The sequence below is a fragment of the Schistocerca nitens genome, chromosome 2 (genome assembly GCF_023898315.1).
Source record: "Schistocerca nitens isolate TAMUIC-IGC-003100 chromosome 2, iqSchNite1.1, whole genome shotgun sequence".
NCBI lineage: Eukaryota > Metazoa > Arthropoda > Insecta > Orthoptera > Acrididae > Schistocerca > Schistocerca nitens.
Window position 1 is genome coordinate 824683032 of NC_064615.1, and position 20306 is coordinate 824703337.

The window sequence follows — 20306 nt, forward strand, 5'->3', positions numbered from 1 at the left end:
CGAAAGTGGTTGTCTGCCAAAACTAAGTCCACAGTGCCGCAGCACCGCGAGAAGCGGGAGATGTTCAATGCTACAGGGCGCGCATCCGACTCGCGGGTGAGCAAGAATACAAGAGAGGGGGCCCGGCGACGGGCGGCCGGGTATATTTGACGCACCACGCGGCTTCCTCCACCCTGATTGGTCAGGACCGAGCAAACCATGCGGGCGGCATGGAACTTTCCAGAGCGTTGCCTGCTAAGCGACGCCTGGGGCGGCGTTACCTCGTAAGCACATGAGAGAGGCGCGTGATCAAGGTGCCCTTCCTCGGTGCTGACTTCCTGTTACTAGACCGTGGGGCGAAAGAATTTACAGGCAGCTAACACTGCCGGCCGTGGCTTGGCCGCAATGGACAAATGAAGTTACCGGTTGGAGGCTCATATAATAAAGTAAAATCCCTTATTGTCTGGCTCATCCTTTACATTCCTTCCCCTTCCGTGGGAGCGGAGAACGTACGTGAATTTGCTCAATGTAAACAAATTTATCTTGGAAAAGAAAGTGAACATCACTTGATTAAGAATGGCCCTCACGGAAGACGGCAGGGGTCTTAATCTATGGGAGGGTATAGAGACTCTAAAGACCTCCTAAGGGTCGCAAGGGGACTTACACATGTCAACAATATTGTGTGTATACAAGAATCATCATAAAACATCAAAACGTAGTAAAACACCTGAACATCATAAAATATCATAGAATATCAAATCAAAATTAGAACAAAACATAGCAGTGTGAATTAGATAAATATGTCAAGTGTTCTTGTTGCTAAGTTGAAGAAAAAATGTCTTTTTTTTTCTTTTGTTGGAATAAGTTGAAAATATAAACATATCACCACTGACGAGTCACGGCGAGGGCGAGTGGCACGAGGCGGCGTGGTGTGTTGTCCTCAGGGGGCAGCGCGCAGGCTGCCGGCGGGAGGGGGGCATGGCCGTGGCCAGGTCCATGCACTGGAACTCAGCGCAGGGAGGGCATGAGTGGAGATTCACACAGTCCAAACACATTCAGAAAGGGAGTTATCACTAAGGGAACACTTCACTACACTACACTAGTTTTTCCACATTAGTTGATATTTCAGTTTCACTCTTAAAACTAAGGGAGGGCACATGCCTGATAGGTATTTGTTTTCTCTTTTTTTTGGATTTAGTTTGTGGCTGTTTGTCATTCATTCAAGTGTGCCAACAGGCGAACGTAAGAAATTTGTCCTTTCTCATGTTTTAGCAGGTCATCAATTGACGATAGGAGGTGAACATTTGATTTATTAGACAAGACCGGTAAGTTAGCTGACAAGGTAATCATGAATGGGCTTTCAGGTATAAAAAACATAATTAAAGGGGTGCGAATACTAAGTAATGCGTAGTGGCATGAAAGGTTATAAGTGGTGTTCCAACAGGAACCGTTTGCTAAAGACCTGCGCGGAGGCTACGTCACAGTGGCAGCTGGCTACAAGGCCGAATCTCGCGCTGCGTCAGAAAGGCGCGCGGCAGATAATTTCCAAGGCCAGCGCGGCATCAGGGCTGCACGCGGCAGCTGAGGGGTCTACGACTGTCAAATGCCGACTGTCAAATGCAAAAAAATAGAAGTGGGATTACGCGTGACATAAAGCTAGATGAGCTGTTACAGTGGGTTCTGTTTAAAATTACATTATGCATTAGTAAGTTGGTTCGTAACCAAGTTCCTATGAAATCCATTTTAGCCCAAACATAATTGTTATAAAAACATGAAAATATAAAAGTGAAGTACACAAGTATCATATTAAATTGTTGTAAATGCCATATCAATAACAAACAAAGAAGTTAAATGTCTCCTTGGGCTAACCATCCAAGTGTAATAACATTCACATTTTGAGAAGAATTTTCTCGTAACTCAATATATTTGCTGAACACCATAAATGGAGACTGACCAAGACAAATGACACCAGTTTGGTGCAGGTGGGGCGTAGATTGTGTCGTTGGATGTCAAAGCTGTTGCTAACGAGAGGGGGGAAACAAAACTCGACAAGAATCTAGAGATTTCCATAGTGGAAACAGAAAGCGTAAGGAATTGGATTAGAAAAGACTAAGTTGAGCGTAATTTCTGAAGGACTTTCCCTTTATGAAGGTACAGTGCAAGGCGCATCGTTTACACGACGTTATCGCCTACTTAACTGTGTATACGACAATTCTGCGATTCCAAAATAGCTGCTTCATACTTCTTCCTCAAACTCGACATCTCTTACATAAAAAAAAAACTTTACTGTGTGACAAAATTCACCGTCTTCATCCTCTCAACATCTTGCAACAAAACCTTACTTTGCGACCAAATTCGCCGTCTTCATCCTCTCAACATTTTGCGACTAAACTCGCCGTCTCTGTAACTCCGTAGTGCTGGCCTCCTCGGGCCCAGCTGGTTGCTTAAAACTCCGTCTATCCTTAAACCTTACTTTGCGACCAAATTCGCCGTCTTCATCCTCTCAACATTTTGCGACTAAACTCGCCGTCTCTGTAACTCTGTAGTGCTGGCCTCCTCGGGCCCAGCTGGTTGCTTAAAACTCCGTTTATCCTTGCTTGTATCGCAGTGTCCTGGGACACATCATACAGTTAAATGCTACTACTTCAATAATCGGTATTCCTTCGGAAAATACAATGGGGAAACAAAGAAGGCTCAAGGTTTTGAACAGAGATTTCCGCTTACTGGCGTTTAGCTGCGGGCTAGACGCGGTTCGCGTCTGACGTTGCCTGATCAGCTGTCGTCAGAGAGCACGGAACACTGTTCTCGTGAACTCTTCTTCGAGATGGAAGATCAAAGTCTGGGCTGAATAGTTTTGTGTCTGCTGAAAGTTGACAGATCAAAGTGGGTAGAACGGACTATGCCGCGAAACGGAAAAGTGAAGGAACGACACAGACAGCTAAGGGACCGCGCGGGTGCCAGCTGCGTCACGTAAGGTACGTGCCCTTGCGGGTGTGGTTCTCTTGTTCATCCAACAGACTAGGTATATGGCCAAAGCTTGCTCGTTCTGTGGGCGTGATTCACTCTGTTTATGTTACCTATCACGGCGGTAGGCATGTGGTGTATCCCTCCAGATAAACTTTCAGATACAAATGAAAATAAAGCATGGTTACATCCTAAATTACCCTTCCAAAACAATTTATTACCTAAGACATCATTATTATTAAACAAATAATTGGCAGTACTCGGGAACTTACTCTAGCATACTTGAAATCCTACAAAACGATTATCCTCATCAATCTAGTAACACAGTGACACATGGAAACACTAGGTTGATACAAACACTAAATTACTGGTGCTGGCAGACTCCAGCTAAAACTCTCTAAACATTTGATAATAGCATAAATGAGACATGGACAAAATGAACAATAGTAAAAATAATACATCGACAAAAGTAATTAGACATAACTAATTGGATGTAAGTAATTGGACATAAGTAATTGGACATAATCAATTAGACACAAGCAATTTGACATAAGTAATTGGCAACTCGTCATAGTGATACAAGCGGTTGCAAAACCGCAACAAAAGCAAAAGTTCAAAATAATTTTTCCTTCAAACAAAACTTCCTTACTCTCCAGTTACATTTCGTAGCAAAATGAATGTAAGCATCCCTTGGTATTCCTTTATGCTCTCGTTTGTGTCTTCATACCAACTGATCTTTGGTACTTCTACCCACAAGAAAACTGTCATTAAGTAATGGCAATGTTGTGTGTAATGCTGTGGAATAGTGTGATGTCACGTTAATACTTCCTTTAACAAGATTCTGATGAAAAGTGGTTTTGTGTCTCCTTCAATGAACAGACCAATAATTATTAAACATGTGATATACTGTTTGCTGTGTTGATTTGTTTTTGCAAATATTTGTGATTATCAGTCACCCAGTCAATCGTTCAAAGATATGATTGTTGTTCATTTTGTTAATTCTCTCACCTACCTGCTTCCATATAATCATTATCGGCGGCTCAACGAAGCTAGTTGCATCTCGGAAGACGTCGATATGACTTACCTGTCGGCACTTTTGTTTTTAATAAAATTAGAGTTCATTTGCCATATAAAAAGTGTGTAGGGAGCAAAGTAAGTTCCTTACTATTGAAAATGTGCATAAAGTAATTCATAGGGTTCGTTATACAATGGTTAAGAATTTCTGTGTTGAGATTCAGTGCAGCTTGAGGTGCTAAGGTGCGACATGCGTCGCGCTCGTGAGATTGTAAGTTGCTGACAGCACAGCTGACAGTACGGCTGCGTCCGGTTTCACTGGCTCGGCAGCATAACTGGCGTTCACGCTTGGTCCGTCCTCTTGCTACGCGTGGAGTTAATCTCTCGGTACAGTCACAAAATTTCCTTCCAGAATTATCTTATGTTGTTCACGACAGTTATGCATGGAGGATGTTCTTTTCTAAGGGACTCTAATAACTTAAATCGCTAGAGGTCACAAAACTATCGGGTTCCAATTATTTTACTTAAACTCTCTGTTCTTCTAAAATTTAGGTAACTGGCAGGTGTTAGGCTTCTATAGAAACTGTATTTTGCGATGGCATTCCAAACCCAACTCCTTGGCTAACGCGTTTCCCACACAGCGGTCGTTTACAGGACAGATATAGAGACAAGTGTCGGCTTCCTTGACGCCATATAGATCCGTTTATTAACCGTGGTGGTGATACAACATAGCCGGAGATCGATCTGAAATTCCAACGTTTGCTAAGCCTGATGGTTTAGACAATACGTACCAGGAAAAAGTCCTCTCTCACGATTTTGTTCCTTACTGAAAACACAGATAGACAACACAAATAGATTCCCATCTTTAGATAAGACTAATAAATCTGTAGGGCAATATAAAGCTGGTGAGTTTATTTCTATAACTATCACTTTAGGTTAGCTGTTTAAGCTGCAACGTATGAATGTACGAAGGTGTAGCGTGGCTACGCACGTGGCGTGCACAGCGATGGGACGGGGGCGGAGGGGCGAGGGGAAAGGTGCAGATGCTGCAAGCGACAAAGATAGAGGCGGGTGGTGGGGAAGGGGGAACTGCAATGGCCGCTCTCTCTCTGTGCAGGCTGTTGGGTGGGGAGGGAAGGAAAGGGAAGAGAAGGGGACCGCATCGCCAGCTGACAGGGAGGGGCGGGGCTCGGCGCATGTGAACAGCTGTAGACAACAGTGGCGGTATTTACGTGACTCCTTCCGTGGCATTTGATAAACAGAAATACGTGGTACCAAAAAACTTACCTTGTTGTCTGTTCAACATCGCATCATGAAAACAATAAAACAGCACTTGAGGAAGACTCCTTTTACTTTAGAGTAACATATTGGTTGTTTAACTTGGACGTATTTATTCATGTTTTTATCGTTGTGTGATCATTTAGCAAAACATACATGTAATAGGGCGTCTTTCAAAGGACAGGTAGACGGCTGCATGTAGTCACTGATCTACTGGCAGTTACAAAGGCGTATTAGTATCATGTTTTTATGGTAAAGCTTTAATACCTGTGTTCGTGCACTATTCACTAAATTAACAGGTGAAATGTGAATCCCTTTGATATATTCCAGATTAACTGATTCTTTCTCTAAGAGTTCTGTTGAAAAGGACAACTTTCCCCTTAATTCCATGATTAAAGAATGTTTGTGTTTTTAATTCTCGACTGCTACGATAACATTACTGGAGACGTTAAATGACAAGACAAAATGATTACATAACTTCAATCACTTCATTAACATGTGACGTCATAAATTCTATTACTAGCTACCAATGGTTGCCAATTCTTATGTCTACTTATAACTAACATGCACACTTCAATTAATGTATAGTAACAACGGTGTTTTCCGTCAATTAATTCTCTTGCTTCATGCAGGACTTTTTCAACTGTTTACATACCATCTCAGATCTACTCTCTGGAACGCAAATCATAGGGGTTTGACCTTAGAGCATATCTACGTTGCTGTCTAGGCGGTTGTATTATCTTTTTCCTTGCTTTTTTGAGTGGAACTACTGGCGTAATAGGCTGAGCTTCTCCGGTCGGAATTTCGTGCTGAACCAAATCCGTAGCCGGTAGAAACTGCCTCTCTTCAAATAACCACGAAAATTCCTCTAATACTGGCTGCAACATCCTTTTCTCCTCACTGTTTAAATGACCTAACTTCTCTGCTAACTGACTCCTTATCGTCGACGCGACATATCGCACTTCTCTAACTGAACATTTCTTTCTTCTTTCTTTCTTATCTTTATCTCGCTGCTTCTCAGCTCCTCTTATTTCCTCAAAAATTTCCTGACCACTGGCAACAATAGTACCCTTCGGTATCACAACATCTTCTACACCAAAATTATCTATACTTACTGGTATCGCAAAACCCTTCTGTCTCCTCTCCGGTCGGCAGATACTTCTCTTTATATGTACTGACTGACGATCTAAAACATCATTCTGGGTGAGCGGGTCAACCAGAATGTCTGTCTTACGCTGTTCTTGATTTTTGACATCTATCCAGAGAATCTTTCCACTTCCGCCTTTTATCCTCACAGGGTCAGTGGTTTTTATCGCCCACATCTGCGGTTTTATGGGAGACTGCGAACAGCGCCTTTCGCAGCTCCCTGGCGTCTGACGGGGGTGCGCACAGCCAAATCGGTGAACTGCTTCGCCGAACTGCACAGTTCGCGTTCGATAATCCACTATCCCCTGATAACGGCGCAGGAAGTCATTCCCTAGTATGATGTCAAATTCACCCTTCTTTAGCCTTACTACCTCCATCCTCTGACTGTATTTACCCTTGTCGATTTGCAGGTTCACTACACACGAACCTGCAGGGACAATTACTTCCTCTCCAAGGCCACTGATATGGTACCGGGGTGGCTGTAACACCCTTCGATCATTTTTCTCCACAAACAATACACTAACTTGAGCACCAGTATCAACTAAAATTCTAACTAATTTGTTCCCGAGTATGTCAACTAGACTAATGTGTTCCACCTCTTTACAGTTTTCGGTCCTAACCGGGTGTATTATTTTTGTCGGGGGCGCGGGTGGGTGGCGGAACCTGCCCCCCAAGCGTTTCCCTGATTCGACCCCGCGTTGCGGCGGTGGCCGCGCATTAGATTAGAAAATGGTGACTTTGTGGGGCAAACATTATTAGCATGACCTACTGTCTGGCAAATAGTGCAATACGGCGCGTGACAGCGCATTGCCGTATGGTTGGGCTTCCCACAACGCTGACAAAGTACTTCTTTTGCTGGGACCGCTACTGGGTCCGTTGGGCGCGGTGCGGCAGCGCAAAAACGCAATACCTCTTCGCGTAACATTGCCAAATGAACAGCTTCAAACAGAGAAGTGGGGGAGGCTGCTTTGACTTCTCCTCCGATGCGGGGGTCAATACCGCGAACAAATGCATCAATTGCACGCGCTTCGGCTTCTGAGCGCAAAATTCTGTTTTCACTGGCATTTTCACCTAGCTTGTAGGTACGACAAGACACTGCTCGTATGCGATCTGCAAAGGCATCAAAATCCTCATTAGGCTTCTGCCTAAGGGTTGATAATTGATCTCTGTAATATGCGGTACCTCTGGTATCGGAATAACGCGTAGTCAATCCGCGGGCCAATACTTCAAATTCGTGCGTGTCACGCAATTCGTCCACCGTTTCTATAAACATTTGGGCTTCCCCTGTCAACTTCAGTCTGGCTACATTGACCAATAGATCATCCGGCCCACATCACAAATATTTTGTAAGAACATAGCCACATTTTCGTGGGACTTCCCAGAAAACGTGGGGATGAAATCAGCAGCAGGAAAATTGCTTACAGTCGCCATGTTAGCAGAAATTGTGGCGTTTGTATTAGAGACAGAATTAGTGTTAGTTGCCTCTGTTTGAGCATTAGTTACAGGGGTGGAGCTAGCCACAGGTATGGAAGTTCGCGCACTAGCTTCCAGCGTCTGTTTCAAGACGCGGTTTTGCTCAAGTAGCTCCTGATTTTGTGCGAATAACTGGCGCATTTGCGCATTTATGGCCTCGAGTGGGTCTTGCGAGGCAGGTGCCTCTACGGGGGTATCCCGTTCCATCGCTCGTGTTCCCATTGGCATGTTTACAATATTATGGGACGCTAGTGACCAGAAAAAAGTAATGATTGTTACAAAAAAAGGACGGCCACAAAGATTCTCAATCCAGTGGCGGAAGATCGTTGAAGCTATAGTTGTAGGCATCGCGGCGACTTACATGGCGATGGAGGCGGTGCGACGCAGTGGTGGCGGCGACGGCGTGGTGCAGTGGCTGCGGCGGCGGTGGTCGGCGGGCGGCAGTGGGCGGCGGCGGCAGCGTGGCAGATGATGGCGGCGGATGACGGCGGCCCGGCTGGTCGCGCAGCACAACGCAGGCCCCTCGAACTCAGGCAGCGGGCAGGGCGGCGGCGTCCGGCTCACGTGGCTGACTAGCGTGGGCTGCCTCGCTGCAGCGCGCGCCCTGTGGGTGTTCACTGGCGCAGCCACGGCCCACGTGCAGCAAACGTGGCGGCCGGTTGGCGCATCTCATGCGCGAAGTGTACGGCGTTTTGCCGGGAAAAATTTAGTGTGGCGACAAAGTCACTACGGGAACGCAATCCACACTTCTGACACCAGTTGTACAGGATGGCGGGTATGGGCAGGCGGTGGGCGTTGTGGAATAATAGGGTAATTTTTAGAGAAAGGCCATTTATCGGCTAAAGCATGTTGAAAAGGGGCTACAAAGGCCTAGGGAGGTGAGGGTGAGCCAGAGCTTACAATTTGGCGAACATTGTTCGCGAAGCTACCGAAAGTGGTTGTCTGCCAAAACTAAGTCCACAGTGCCGCAGCACCGCGAGAAGCGGGAGATGTTCAATGCTACAGGGCGCGCATCCGACTCATGGGTGAGCAAGAATACAAGAGAGGGGGCCCGGTGACGGGCGGCCGGGTATATTTGACGCACCACGCGGCTTCCTCCACCCTGATTGGTCAGGACCGAGCAAACCGTGCTGGCGGCATGGAACTTTCCAGAGCGTTGCCTGCTAAGCGACACCTGGGGCGGCGTTACCTCGTAAGCACATGAGAGAGGCGCGTGATCAAGGTGCCCTTCCTCGGTGCTGACTTCCTGTTACTAGACCGTGGGACGAAAGAATTTACAGGCAGCTAACACTGCCGGCCGTGGCTTGGCCGCAATGGAAAAATGAAGTTACTGGTTGGAGGCTCATATAATAAAGTAAAATCCCTTATTGTCTGGCTCATCCTTTACAACACAAAGCAATTTTTGTCATGATCTTGCCACTGGTATGGCACAACATGATGTCTTCTGCCTTAGGTATAGGGTAGGACCAATGGTGAACTGGGCATTAACCATGGTTTTGAAGTCTCTACAAATCCTTAACAAACCACTCAGTTTTTCCACATCGATGATGGGAGAGGCCGACTGAATGCAGGGGATTGGGGTCAAGATATCCTAATCCTGCAGGCATTGGAGTTCACTCTAAAGTGTACTACTGAGCTCAAAAGGAACTGCGTGCCCTTTAAAGAAGTGAGGCATAGATGAGGGGAGGAATGCGGCATGTGTCTCAAATCCTGTGGCTCTGGTAGAGGGATGTGAAAAAACTGATTCATATTCAGAGCAAAGATCTTGTAGGTATTATCTGGCCACCAACAGTTGGATACTGTTAGTAGAATCATGGACTTCCAACCCCAGGGCACTGAAAGGGTCTAACTCTAGAATGCTTATATCCCATCACGTCAAACATGAGAATGCTCATTGTGAATAAGAATCTCACACTGAACTGACCTGTGACCTTGAGGTGTCATTGCTGTAGCTCTTGAGCAGTTTGGAGAACACCTGGAGCAGACGGGAGCCCATGTGGTGATATGTTTTCCTGTCAACAGTGGTCATTGATTAGCATGTATCAATTTGGAAAACCACTGGAACAGTGTTGACAACCACAGTCAGCATTAAGAGTCTAGGGAGAGAAGCCTGGACATGCAGAACATCTTGAGGAAAAATACCAGGCACCTATTCTGTTCCTGAACCGGGGGGGGGGGGGGGGGGGGGAGATAGGTGAGCACAGTCCACATTCATTTCAGAGATGACTCACAAACTTTTGTCTTTTGTCCATTTTTACACAGGCAAGCATTCAGTTCAGTTGATGCAATGAAACAATTACCATGGGAGGACAGCTAATGGAGGCATCACATGTCTAAAGTGTCTTCACCTGTGGTGAGCAACTTGAGCCTGTGTAAAGGCCAAGGCTGAGACTGGATCCAGGGAGTTAGGTGAGTTGCAAACATCTGAGATGGGTCCTGCAACACTGCTGAGGATCTAACAGGTTGTGTAAAGGTTGTAATAATGGGAAGAAATGTATCCAATGAGTGATCCTTAAGCTTAAGGAGATCATTGCAGAGTCCTTCATCAGATGAGTGGATGGGAATCATGCCCTGAACTAAGGATGTGATGTAAGATTGTTTGCACTGGGAGGGTTTGCATACTGAAAATGGCAGCCTCTGTACAGATCCTATAATGCTGCTATTGATACCCGCTGTGACTGTCCACTGAGCTTATGGCTGCTGAAAAATTTGTTGCAGACAGCTGTGATGTGCACTTGGGAGTCAAAATAGTCAAATACACAAAACTTCAACTGTGCATACAAAAGGGCATGAACCTCAGCCCCTAGATTGAGCTACTACACTTTGGGGTCTGCATAGACTAAAAAGTATGCACACTTCTAAACGTCACCTGTGATCCCATGCACCAGAAAAAGTTATTCAAGCTTAGTCACCTAGTGCCTTTTACCAGTGAACTGATGCATCACAAGCAGTTGGAGATTTCTGACAGTGTCATGTTGATGGCAGCAGTCTTCTCTAGCTGCAGTTCTTGAGTCTGTTGCATATTCTGGAGAAGTATCAACACTTGGTTGGTAGTATCTGTTGTAACAGACATGCTGGAACAGAGAATTACATGTAAGAAAACACTATTTACTTGGGAGGTAACATACATTTTATAATTGAGTTCAATGACGAAAACACCATGTTGCCAGCTGATATGCACTGTGCCACTGGAGGTGCAGTAAGAACCTAGTCCAGGTAAACAATGCAGAACAAGTTTATTAGTAAACATGTGAACTCAAATCTCCTCCTTTGAATAAGCTTTTACATTGACAGTATGTGGTTAAGTCAGAGTTGCACTTACTGTTTGTTGGGCTCGTGGCCCCAAGAAATATCAAAGTCAATTTCTGGATTCATTTTAGATAGAAAATTAATAGCATGAATCTCTACTGCAGCCAATACTGTAATCCACACATGTGCCCAGTATAGAGGCCATGTCTCAGCGAAGCCTGGGATAGCACTGGATGCTCTGTGTGATGGAGAATGCTGGCTGGAATATGGAATTGAAGATGCTGATGGGTCCTCAGTGAGACTCTGATTGCTAAACCATTACCATGATCAGCACCTAGCCCAGAGAGATTGTTAGGATTGAACTGGCCTGGCACAGCCTTGAAGGTGCCAGAGTACAGCTGGGTCTGGCTCAAATGGCTCGGAGCACTATGGGACTTAACATCGCTGGGTCTAATTGCAGCTGTGTGATCCTGCAGAGGCAAGTAGGACCATGTGGTCAGCAACTTCTAATGGTCACACTGCTGCCCACGGGCCCAACGGGTATGCAAACCCAATTGGCTATTGTCTGCTGGACTGCCCTCTGCAGATTTGCTCTGCTTGATTCTGGTATATGACTGGTTACTATGTGAAACGATGAACAGTTCTGGCACAGCAGAATCCTTCTAAATTTAGCACTTTCCTTCTGAAAATATTCGTTTCTGCTGATTCTCCTGCTTTTGTGTTATACATTTCTAAATCTTTTTTAACCTCTCAAATCAAACTCATTATTGATTCCTTTCCCCCAAGACACTTGAACATTTGATTTGTCAGCCTGTCATCATTCAGTTTCTATAAATGTCCAAAAAATATCCATCTGCTTTTTCTTATTGTTTCTGGCACTCTTCTATTTCTATCGATTTATTTTTATGTTTTCTTTATTTAGTTTTCAGCATCTTGACTATTCAACTGCTTACAGTATTACATTGAACATGTAACCAGTGTTTGTACCAAACTAGAAACAATTATTTGCAAGTGAACACTATTTTATGATCACACACGCTGTCTCCACAGACAAATGTGATGAGCGCTATGACCCGGAGAGCAAGAGCTGCATGGACAGTCCTACGAGTAAAGAACCAACCACTCCTACCTCTTGCGGAGCAGCTGTGGACTGCAGCAGCAAACTGGGTGCAGTGTACGCACTGGCCCATGCACCTGCCTACTATGCAGTCTGCTTGCCTTCATTAGCACCTGCCAAGGATGGCACAAAGCCTGAGATAACCAATCACATATCAGTTCTGAGCTGCCCAGAGGGACAGCTCTTCGATGATAAACTCAAGAAGTGCAGACCCAGGTATATGTGGTCATTGAGGTATCTTACACATTTGGCTGCAACCTATCACATACGAGGTCTGTTCAAAAAATTCCAGAACTTTGTCCACAAAGTTTTTCTATGCTTACCTTTTACTTACCGTACATGATCTTTTTTGAAATAATCTCCTCCACAAATGATACATGAGTTTCAACACCTTACCACTTCCAGAAGCAGTCTTGGTACACCTCTTGCTGGTTCGCAGGCAAAGTGCCGTCTGTGAATTTTCTTTTATCTCTCTATCATTGCAAATCTTCATCCTTTCAATGGGGTTTTCAACTTCGTAAATAAAGAAAAGTTGGCAGGGGCCAGGTCTGGAGAGTACGGAGCATGAGGCAACACAATGATTTTGTTTTTTGTGTAATAGTCACATACCAACAGGGATGAATGTGCGGGAGCCAAAAATTGTCTCACCACATTTCAGATCATTTCCTCTTCACATTTTCTCACAGGCATCACAACATGTCCTGGTAGTGCCATTGATTAACAATTTGTCCCTGTGGCATGAATTCATGATGAACTAATCCTTCAAAGTCAAAGAAAACTATCAGCTTGGTTTTGACATTTGACCTGACCGGGCAAGCTTTGTTTGGTCTTGGAGAACATTCCCTGACTCATTGTGATGATTGAACCTTTGTCCTAACATCATAAACTGTCTCATCACCACATCTACATCTACACCTATACTCTGCAAACCAAAGTGAGGTGCATGGCAGAGGGTACATCCCATTGTACCAGTTATTAGGGTTTCTTCCTGTTCCATTCATGTATGGAGCACAGGAAGTTCTGATTCTCTAAGGAACATCTTGTTCTCGAAGCGAAGGTCTTTCTGGTCGTGACCCATAAGCTGTGGGGTGAACTCGGTGACAACACAATGCAATCCAAGACGCTGTGTCAGGATTTCCTGACGTGATTCAGCTGAAATGTTATATTCTTCTGCAATCTCTCAGAAAGTCAGTCTTCGATTGGTGCACACAATTTCATTGATGGTCCTGACATGTGTGTTGTTGGTAAATGTGAAAGGGTGTCCTGAATGAGGGTCATCTTTAACTTCCATCTGGCCATTTTTAAAACACATGAACCATTTGTAACACACAGTATGGCTTAAGCACTCATCACCATAGGCATTCTGCTCATTTAGTGTGTTTCACGCAAAATTTAATGTAGATATGCTGCTCCTCTAACTCTGCCATCTCGAAATTCACAAACTGTGCAACACAATGTTCTACTCAAACACAGCACTGAACAATAACTAGCAGACATGCAATGATGAAACTTTCAGCAGTTGCACATTAACACAGGAGTGTGCTGCTATACCAACTGCATTTTGCTCCAACACTCCATTGGTGCAAAATTATGAATGTTCTGGAATTTTTTGATCAGACCTTGTATTTAATTTCTAAATGTTTTTATGTGTTAAATTCAATCTATGCTCTGTGTTTCAGATTTTTCCTCATGATGTGATACCATACTAAATTTATATCATTCTAGAGCACTTTTTAAATACTGAAACTGTTCTTCATCAAACAATGGAAAATTCAGGATGGAATGTAACAATGTAAGGCAGTCGTGTGTGTGAGTTGCATTTGTGTGAGTGTGTGTGTGTTTGTGTTTGTGTGTGTGTGTGTGTGTGTGTGTGTGTGTGTGTGTGTGTGTGTGTGTGTGTGTGTGTATTGTTGACGAAGGCCATTAACTGAAAGCTTTAAGTGTGAAAGTCTTTTTGTTGCACCTATCTGCGACTCAGCATCTCTGCAATATTGAAACTGTTCTTAACTTATTTTAAACAGTGGAAACTCCAGGTAGGAATATCAACAATGTATGAAAAGATAAGTTGCTACTTACTGCAAAGAAGTCACATTAAGTTGCAGACAGCCACCATTAAAAGACATTTACTCAAAGGAGAAACACATGCCATTCATGGACACAAGCAAGTACACCTCATGCACGCGTGACTGCCAGCTCCGGCAGCTCAGACCAAAATGCCTGCTGCCTGAGTTGGTGGTCATGTGTGCATGAGGTGTGCTTGCTTGTGTGTGTTTCTCCTTTTCTGATAAAGGCTGCTGCTGAAAGCTTTGTGTAAGTGTCTTTTAATAGTGCCTGTCTGCAACTTAAAATGTCTTTATTGATGGGAAGTAGCAACCTGTCTTTTCCTACATTGTTGCTACTTTTTAACTTATTTTAAATATTTTCTCAAGGTATATCTAAAAGCGTAGGTCAATGATAAAAAAATGCTAATGAAATATCTATAGTCATCTTAATAAATTATTGCAGCTGGCCACACATCACCTCTTTTAGAATCAGTCAAAGCACTGATGTCACATTTATGCCGAAATCTATGCATTGCAGCCTTGTTGATTAGTTAGTTAATTGATGATTCATCCACAGATCATTTTACTGTCACTTTAGGCATATCAGCTTAATACAAAAACAATACATTATTAAAAGTTAACAATATAACATAATTAAGAGTTAACAAGGTTGTACATGCAGGTATATTACTTAACTTTGCCTAATTTGCACTTGAAAATCTCTCTCCTTGTGTTAATCTGCAGATAATATGCCTAGCACACTTTGTATACTTTCACTCATTGCTGTCCTATGGCATAATCTTATGGTACAGTTAAAGTAAGAAAATTATTTATTCTACAGAAATGTGCATTAAGAATACCAAATAAAATAGTTAACTGAACAGCTTGCAGGAGTTTCTTCAGACATCTTGGGGCTCTTATATCTTACTTACCAATACGTTTGCTCCCTAAAGGTATTAGTGGTTAACAATAAAGAATCATTTTAGGATTAACTGCAAAATTTACATGATACAAGGAACAAAATAATTTCTAAATGTAAACATGTAACTCAGGTGTGGTTTGTATGTTTGCCTGTGTGCTTGAAGCCCCTCAGTCTTTCCTCTGTTGTTGTAGAAATCAGACAACTTGTTCTGGAAGCTATTCAGACTTTTGCAATGTACATGGCAGTCAAAAAAGTGGATATGATTTACGTCTGCAGTGAGTTGTACCAAACTGTTAGTGCAGCAGTTAGATTGTATTCTGAAAGGTTTCCTGATTGTGCCTAGTGGTGTAGCTATGTAACCAAGGGCCCCAGGGAAAAAATGAAATTGGGGCCCTATTTAAACTAAACTAAATACTTTAAAGATGCAAAACTACTTCATCATCAGCTTCTCGCTGCCCACTTCTTGGCATAATAAGGCATACCTACTTACTATAAGTAAATTATTATGCGTAACGCAGCATATAATATTTGATCATACTTCATAATAGTATCATAAATGTGAAAGTTTGTTTGTTTGTTATGCTTTCATGCAGAAACTATTGGCTGAATTTGGATGAAATTTTGCACGCGGATAGAGTGCGACCTGGGTAGGACATAGGATACTTTGATACTGACAAAAGAATCCTATGAGATAATTTTCAATGTTGGTCTATACCAACCAAACAGAGTTGCAGGCAGATGCTAGTAAAAAATAAACAATGAAGAAGAATTAGACAACCATAAAAACAAGGCCCCTTTCTGCATAGCATTCTGGAAATGGCAAAGTCAGGACTTGCACATCTTTGAAGGCACAGATATGCAGGGAGGTGGGCTGCCATCAGAGCCAGCAACTCATTCTCACTAAACTAGTGTGCTGTGAGCTCAGTGCACTGTACCAATCAGCCTCATTTTGTTTGGAGCTATGATTTCCAATTGGTAATTGTCAGTAAGAGTATTTTACAGTTTTTTTCTGTCTTTACTTCTTGTAAAATCATCAGTAATTACTGTAAAATCTAGACTTGATGCAGTCCTGTTTACGATTGCTTTGAGTGCCAAATTTTGGAGTTGAGCTTGACACATACTATTCCTTATATAAGTTTTTATTATTTTTAATTTGCTGAATGATCTTTTAGCTGTTGCAGAAGTGACATGTATTGTATAAAATATAAAATTGTGGTAAACTCTTCCATAATATTGCATTCTAGCATTGCATTTTTAATTATAATATCCTTACATAATTGGTGAACAGTCCATGTCAGAGTCAATTTAGATAGATCAAGGTGATAAATATTAATAAACTAAAGTGAAAAATTAGGGTCTATTATATCATAATATTTACCTTAGAATTGAAACATTTTTGTAACAAATATTTGACGTGTTTAACTGAGCTGTTATTGTGTGTAGTACATTTCTGAAAATAGTAACTTTAAATATTTCTTCCCTGTTTTGAAATCAGTGGTCAAAAGCTAGTTCATCAAAATGTTTTTTTAACTTTCTTTCACTGTTTTCTGTGAAAATTGTAATCTCTGTCAGATTTTTTTTTTTTTTTTTTTTTTTTTTTTTTTTTTTTTTTTTTTTTTTTTTTTTAAAAACAGTTCCACTGGCTTTGCACTTGAATGATTCGAAATCATAGCTATAAAATGTCAGTTTTATTATAACATCTGTTAAAGCTCTATTTGCCATGTCCAAATTGATATCATGTTTTTTGTGGTATTCTGGATGCATAATTGATGTCTTTCAATATTTGGTGCATGAATTCACAAAGAGATATGGACTCGGAATTTAGCACTTTATTTTAATACCTTCTGCTTTGCTACTCTCATCTTTATTGGAACTCTTCAGTACTATTTCTGTAAGTGTCTTGATTATATTTTTAAAAATGAAGTTTTATTGCAAATTTGTTATTAACTCCCCTAGACCACTACTTAGCTGTACTCAATTTTTTTAGATTGGTTTCTGATCCACCAGTGAATTTTGACAGTCCATCCAAATGGTTAATGCTCTTCCTAAAAAAATTATACATGTCTTGCACTGTTGCAAAAAAATTCTGTACTTCCATACAACTGCCAATGGCATCATTTATCACTAAATTCAAATTATGACTGGTGGAATGTCCACACTCCACATTCGGCTGAATATTCTTAATCTGTTTTTTACATCATTATGAACACCGCTCAACACACTGGCCCCATCACACTCTTGACCTAAGCACTTTTTAAATAAATATTTTTGTCAATAAAAAATAATTTAGTCACCTGCTTGACTAAATCTGCTGTGCTGTTTGATGACTGCATAAAACCCTGGAACTAATTCTTTTATTTCTATAGAAAATAATTGTTCATTTTCTGATCTTGTCTTTACTGCATATCTCAGAACAATGCTTAGCTGATCTACCTTCAATATATCCTATGTATTGTCCATTATGACGACGAAAAATGGTGATCCTCTAATTCTCAATCATTTCATTTTGAATTGTTGGACTCAGATACCTTGTGGATCCGACAAACAAAAAGACATGATTTTAAAAAGGCTTTCGAATGCAAGCAATTGAAAAAAAAAAAAAAACAATAAAATGCTAAAAAATTGTTTAGAAGTGAAAATGATTACCTTTGGGCATATCCAAAATTTGCCCTATTGTGATCATACTGGATGACAAGCTCTATAACGGACAGAAAATTGCTATGGTAGCCTTCCTCCTGACTTAAGTTCTCTCAGTGTCCTCTGTAAAGCAATAAACTTTTTGTCACAGTAAGCATAATATCAAATAACCTGGTAAGAACGATGTTCTAAAATAACACTTCTTTACAGATTTCATTTTCAACTCCTTGTCAATAGTATTATTCTTTTTCCAAAGTTTGAACGCAGCATATTCTTCTGTATGTCCACTCGAGAAACTGTGTTCTTTAATTCTATTTGATAAGTGCTTCCAGTGCCGATTACCTGTACACTATACATTATTACTTTCTGGAGCAAACAACCAGGAAGGATGACAATAGGCAGCATCTAGAATTTTGGAATAATGGAGCCAAAAATGATTAACTCATCCATACTTAGAAACTAAAACATAGTACAATGTTGAAAAACACCTGTTGTTCTAGATTGGGTCTTTAGGAAATGGACCTGAAGGCTGTAATGTTCCCAGTTAAGAATTACACATTTTGCTGATTATCACTCAATGTCTTGATCGTGAAGTTTCCCAAGTCCCATTTCAAAGAGTTTATAGGTCGACCATTATTTCCTTGTTTCATATGTAGATGTCATCAACATGATCAGAGGCGTCGTAGTGGCCGGCAGTATTTTTAACTGTGTTTATTATCACATTGCCGTCAATAGGCTTCTCAACAGATACCATATTATCTGAATCACAATGAGCACAAATGTTTGGGCCAGACGTACTTGTAGAAGGCTGAGTAAAAAATTGTCAATTTTGTTCAATTTTTGTTTACTCTCTTCTTTTTCCTGGCATTGTTTTCGCTTAAACCCGCCAATGTGTTTCTCTCTCTCTCTCTCTCCCCCTTTTTTTTTTCCATTCCTAAGGCTAAATTTACACTGCCTGCGATGCGATGCCGAGCCAAGCGGAGCAATGAAGCGCTGAAATCGCATGACAATGGGCAGGCTTGGTTTAACAGTGGCAACAGAGCGGTGACCATTTAGACTGCAGGCTGGGCCGAGCGATGTGATGCGGTGCGATGCGATGACTCTGCTGCAGTCGCAACCGAGTTTGTGTTTCGCGCGAGTGTTTGAAGCGATTGCTTGTTTGTGCTTGCGTCTGGAGTAATTGCTTGCTTGCGATGGATGTCAAAAGACTAATTAACAATGTGCGTGAACGCCCCGTGTTGTGGAACCAGAAAAATAAATATTACCACAATAGGGATTTTGTTCGTCAAGCATGGAATGAAATAGCTGAAGATTGTGGAACAGACAGTAAGTATAAAAAAGTAAAATAAATAGCTACAAGACTCCAAGAAACAAGTAACACAAACAACTTCGTTTATTTTCTAATTTTAATTGTGTATAGATACTATTACAGTATTTTGATAATGAAATGATGGTCACAATAGTTACAGAATTGATAATTTCGACATGAAATATATTTGCATTAATGACTGTTGACATAGTTTTTGAAGGCCTCTCTGACACTCCTCGCTCTTCTTGAAGCACTACTGTTTGCTCTGTCATTTTGGAAGCATGCTTCTAAAGTACTGTGTTCTGTTATGTCCTGGTCAATAGACAATTGAAGGGAAATGTCAGGCCCATCTTTATCGATTATTATATTGTGCAAGACGCAGATGCACTGAATAATAATGTCTGCATGTTCTACAGAATTTTCAATTTCCTTTCGGAGAAGACGCCATTTACTGGCCATAATTCCGAAAGTGCGTTCAACCACGGTTCTAGCCCTCGATAGCCTCCTGTTAAATAACCTCTCTTCCTCAGTCAGTGAAAGTCCAGGGAAAGGGCGCATTACGTTTTCCAGTAGTGGAAAGGCTTCATCTCCAACCAACACTAATGGGGCTTTTACTGAAGTACCTGGTAGTTCTTTCGGTGGAGGCCAGTTTTCAGTTTCGTTCAAAATATTATTGTACAAGTTACTTGCTCTAAATGTGCCACCATCTGATTGCTTGCCATAGCCTCCAATGTCAACTGCTATTAATCTGCAGTTAGCATCGGCTACAGCTAGTAAAGCAAGCGAAAAATATTTTTTGTAATTGTAATACATTGTCCCAGAATGAGGGGGACATTTAACCCGAACATGCTTACCATCAGTGGCCCCCACACAATTCGGAAAATTCCAGTTGGCATACATGTGTTTTGCAGCGGTTTGAAGCAGTGGTATAGTAGGAGAAGGCAGGTGTACAGGGCTCAGAATTTCACATATTGCGGCGCATGTTTCATGCACACGTTGTGCGACTGTAGTTAGACCCATCCGAAACCACTGTGAAAGCGCATGGAAAGACATCCCAACCTACAAATATCTGAAAAAGAATGAAATGAGCGTAATTGAAGGATGTGTAGGATCTCCGTAGGATTTTCAGTTAATGTGCTAAGGACAAAAAATGTATTAAGTATACAGTGTACTTAA

General features: G+C 42.0%; 1 protein-coding gene across 2 annotated transcripts in view; it reads left to right on the forward strand.

The window, feature by feature from the left end:
* LOC126237083 (uncharacterized) overlaps positions 1–20306 on the forward strand; it is a 190851-nt gene that overhangs the window by 103309 nt on the left and 67236 nt on the right. For both annotated transcript variants that reach the window (XM_049946882.1, XM_049946883.1), the window contains exon 6: positions 12154–12436. In XM_049946882.1, coding sequence (XP_049802839.1) covers positions 12154–12436 — 283 coding nt within the window. The remainder of the gene's footprint in view (positions 1–12153; positions 12437–20306) is intronic.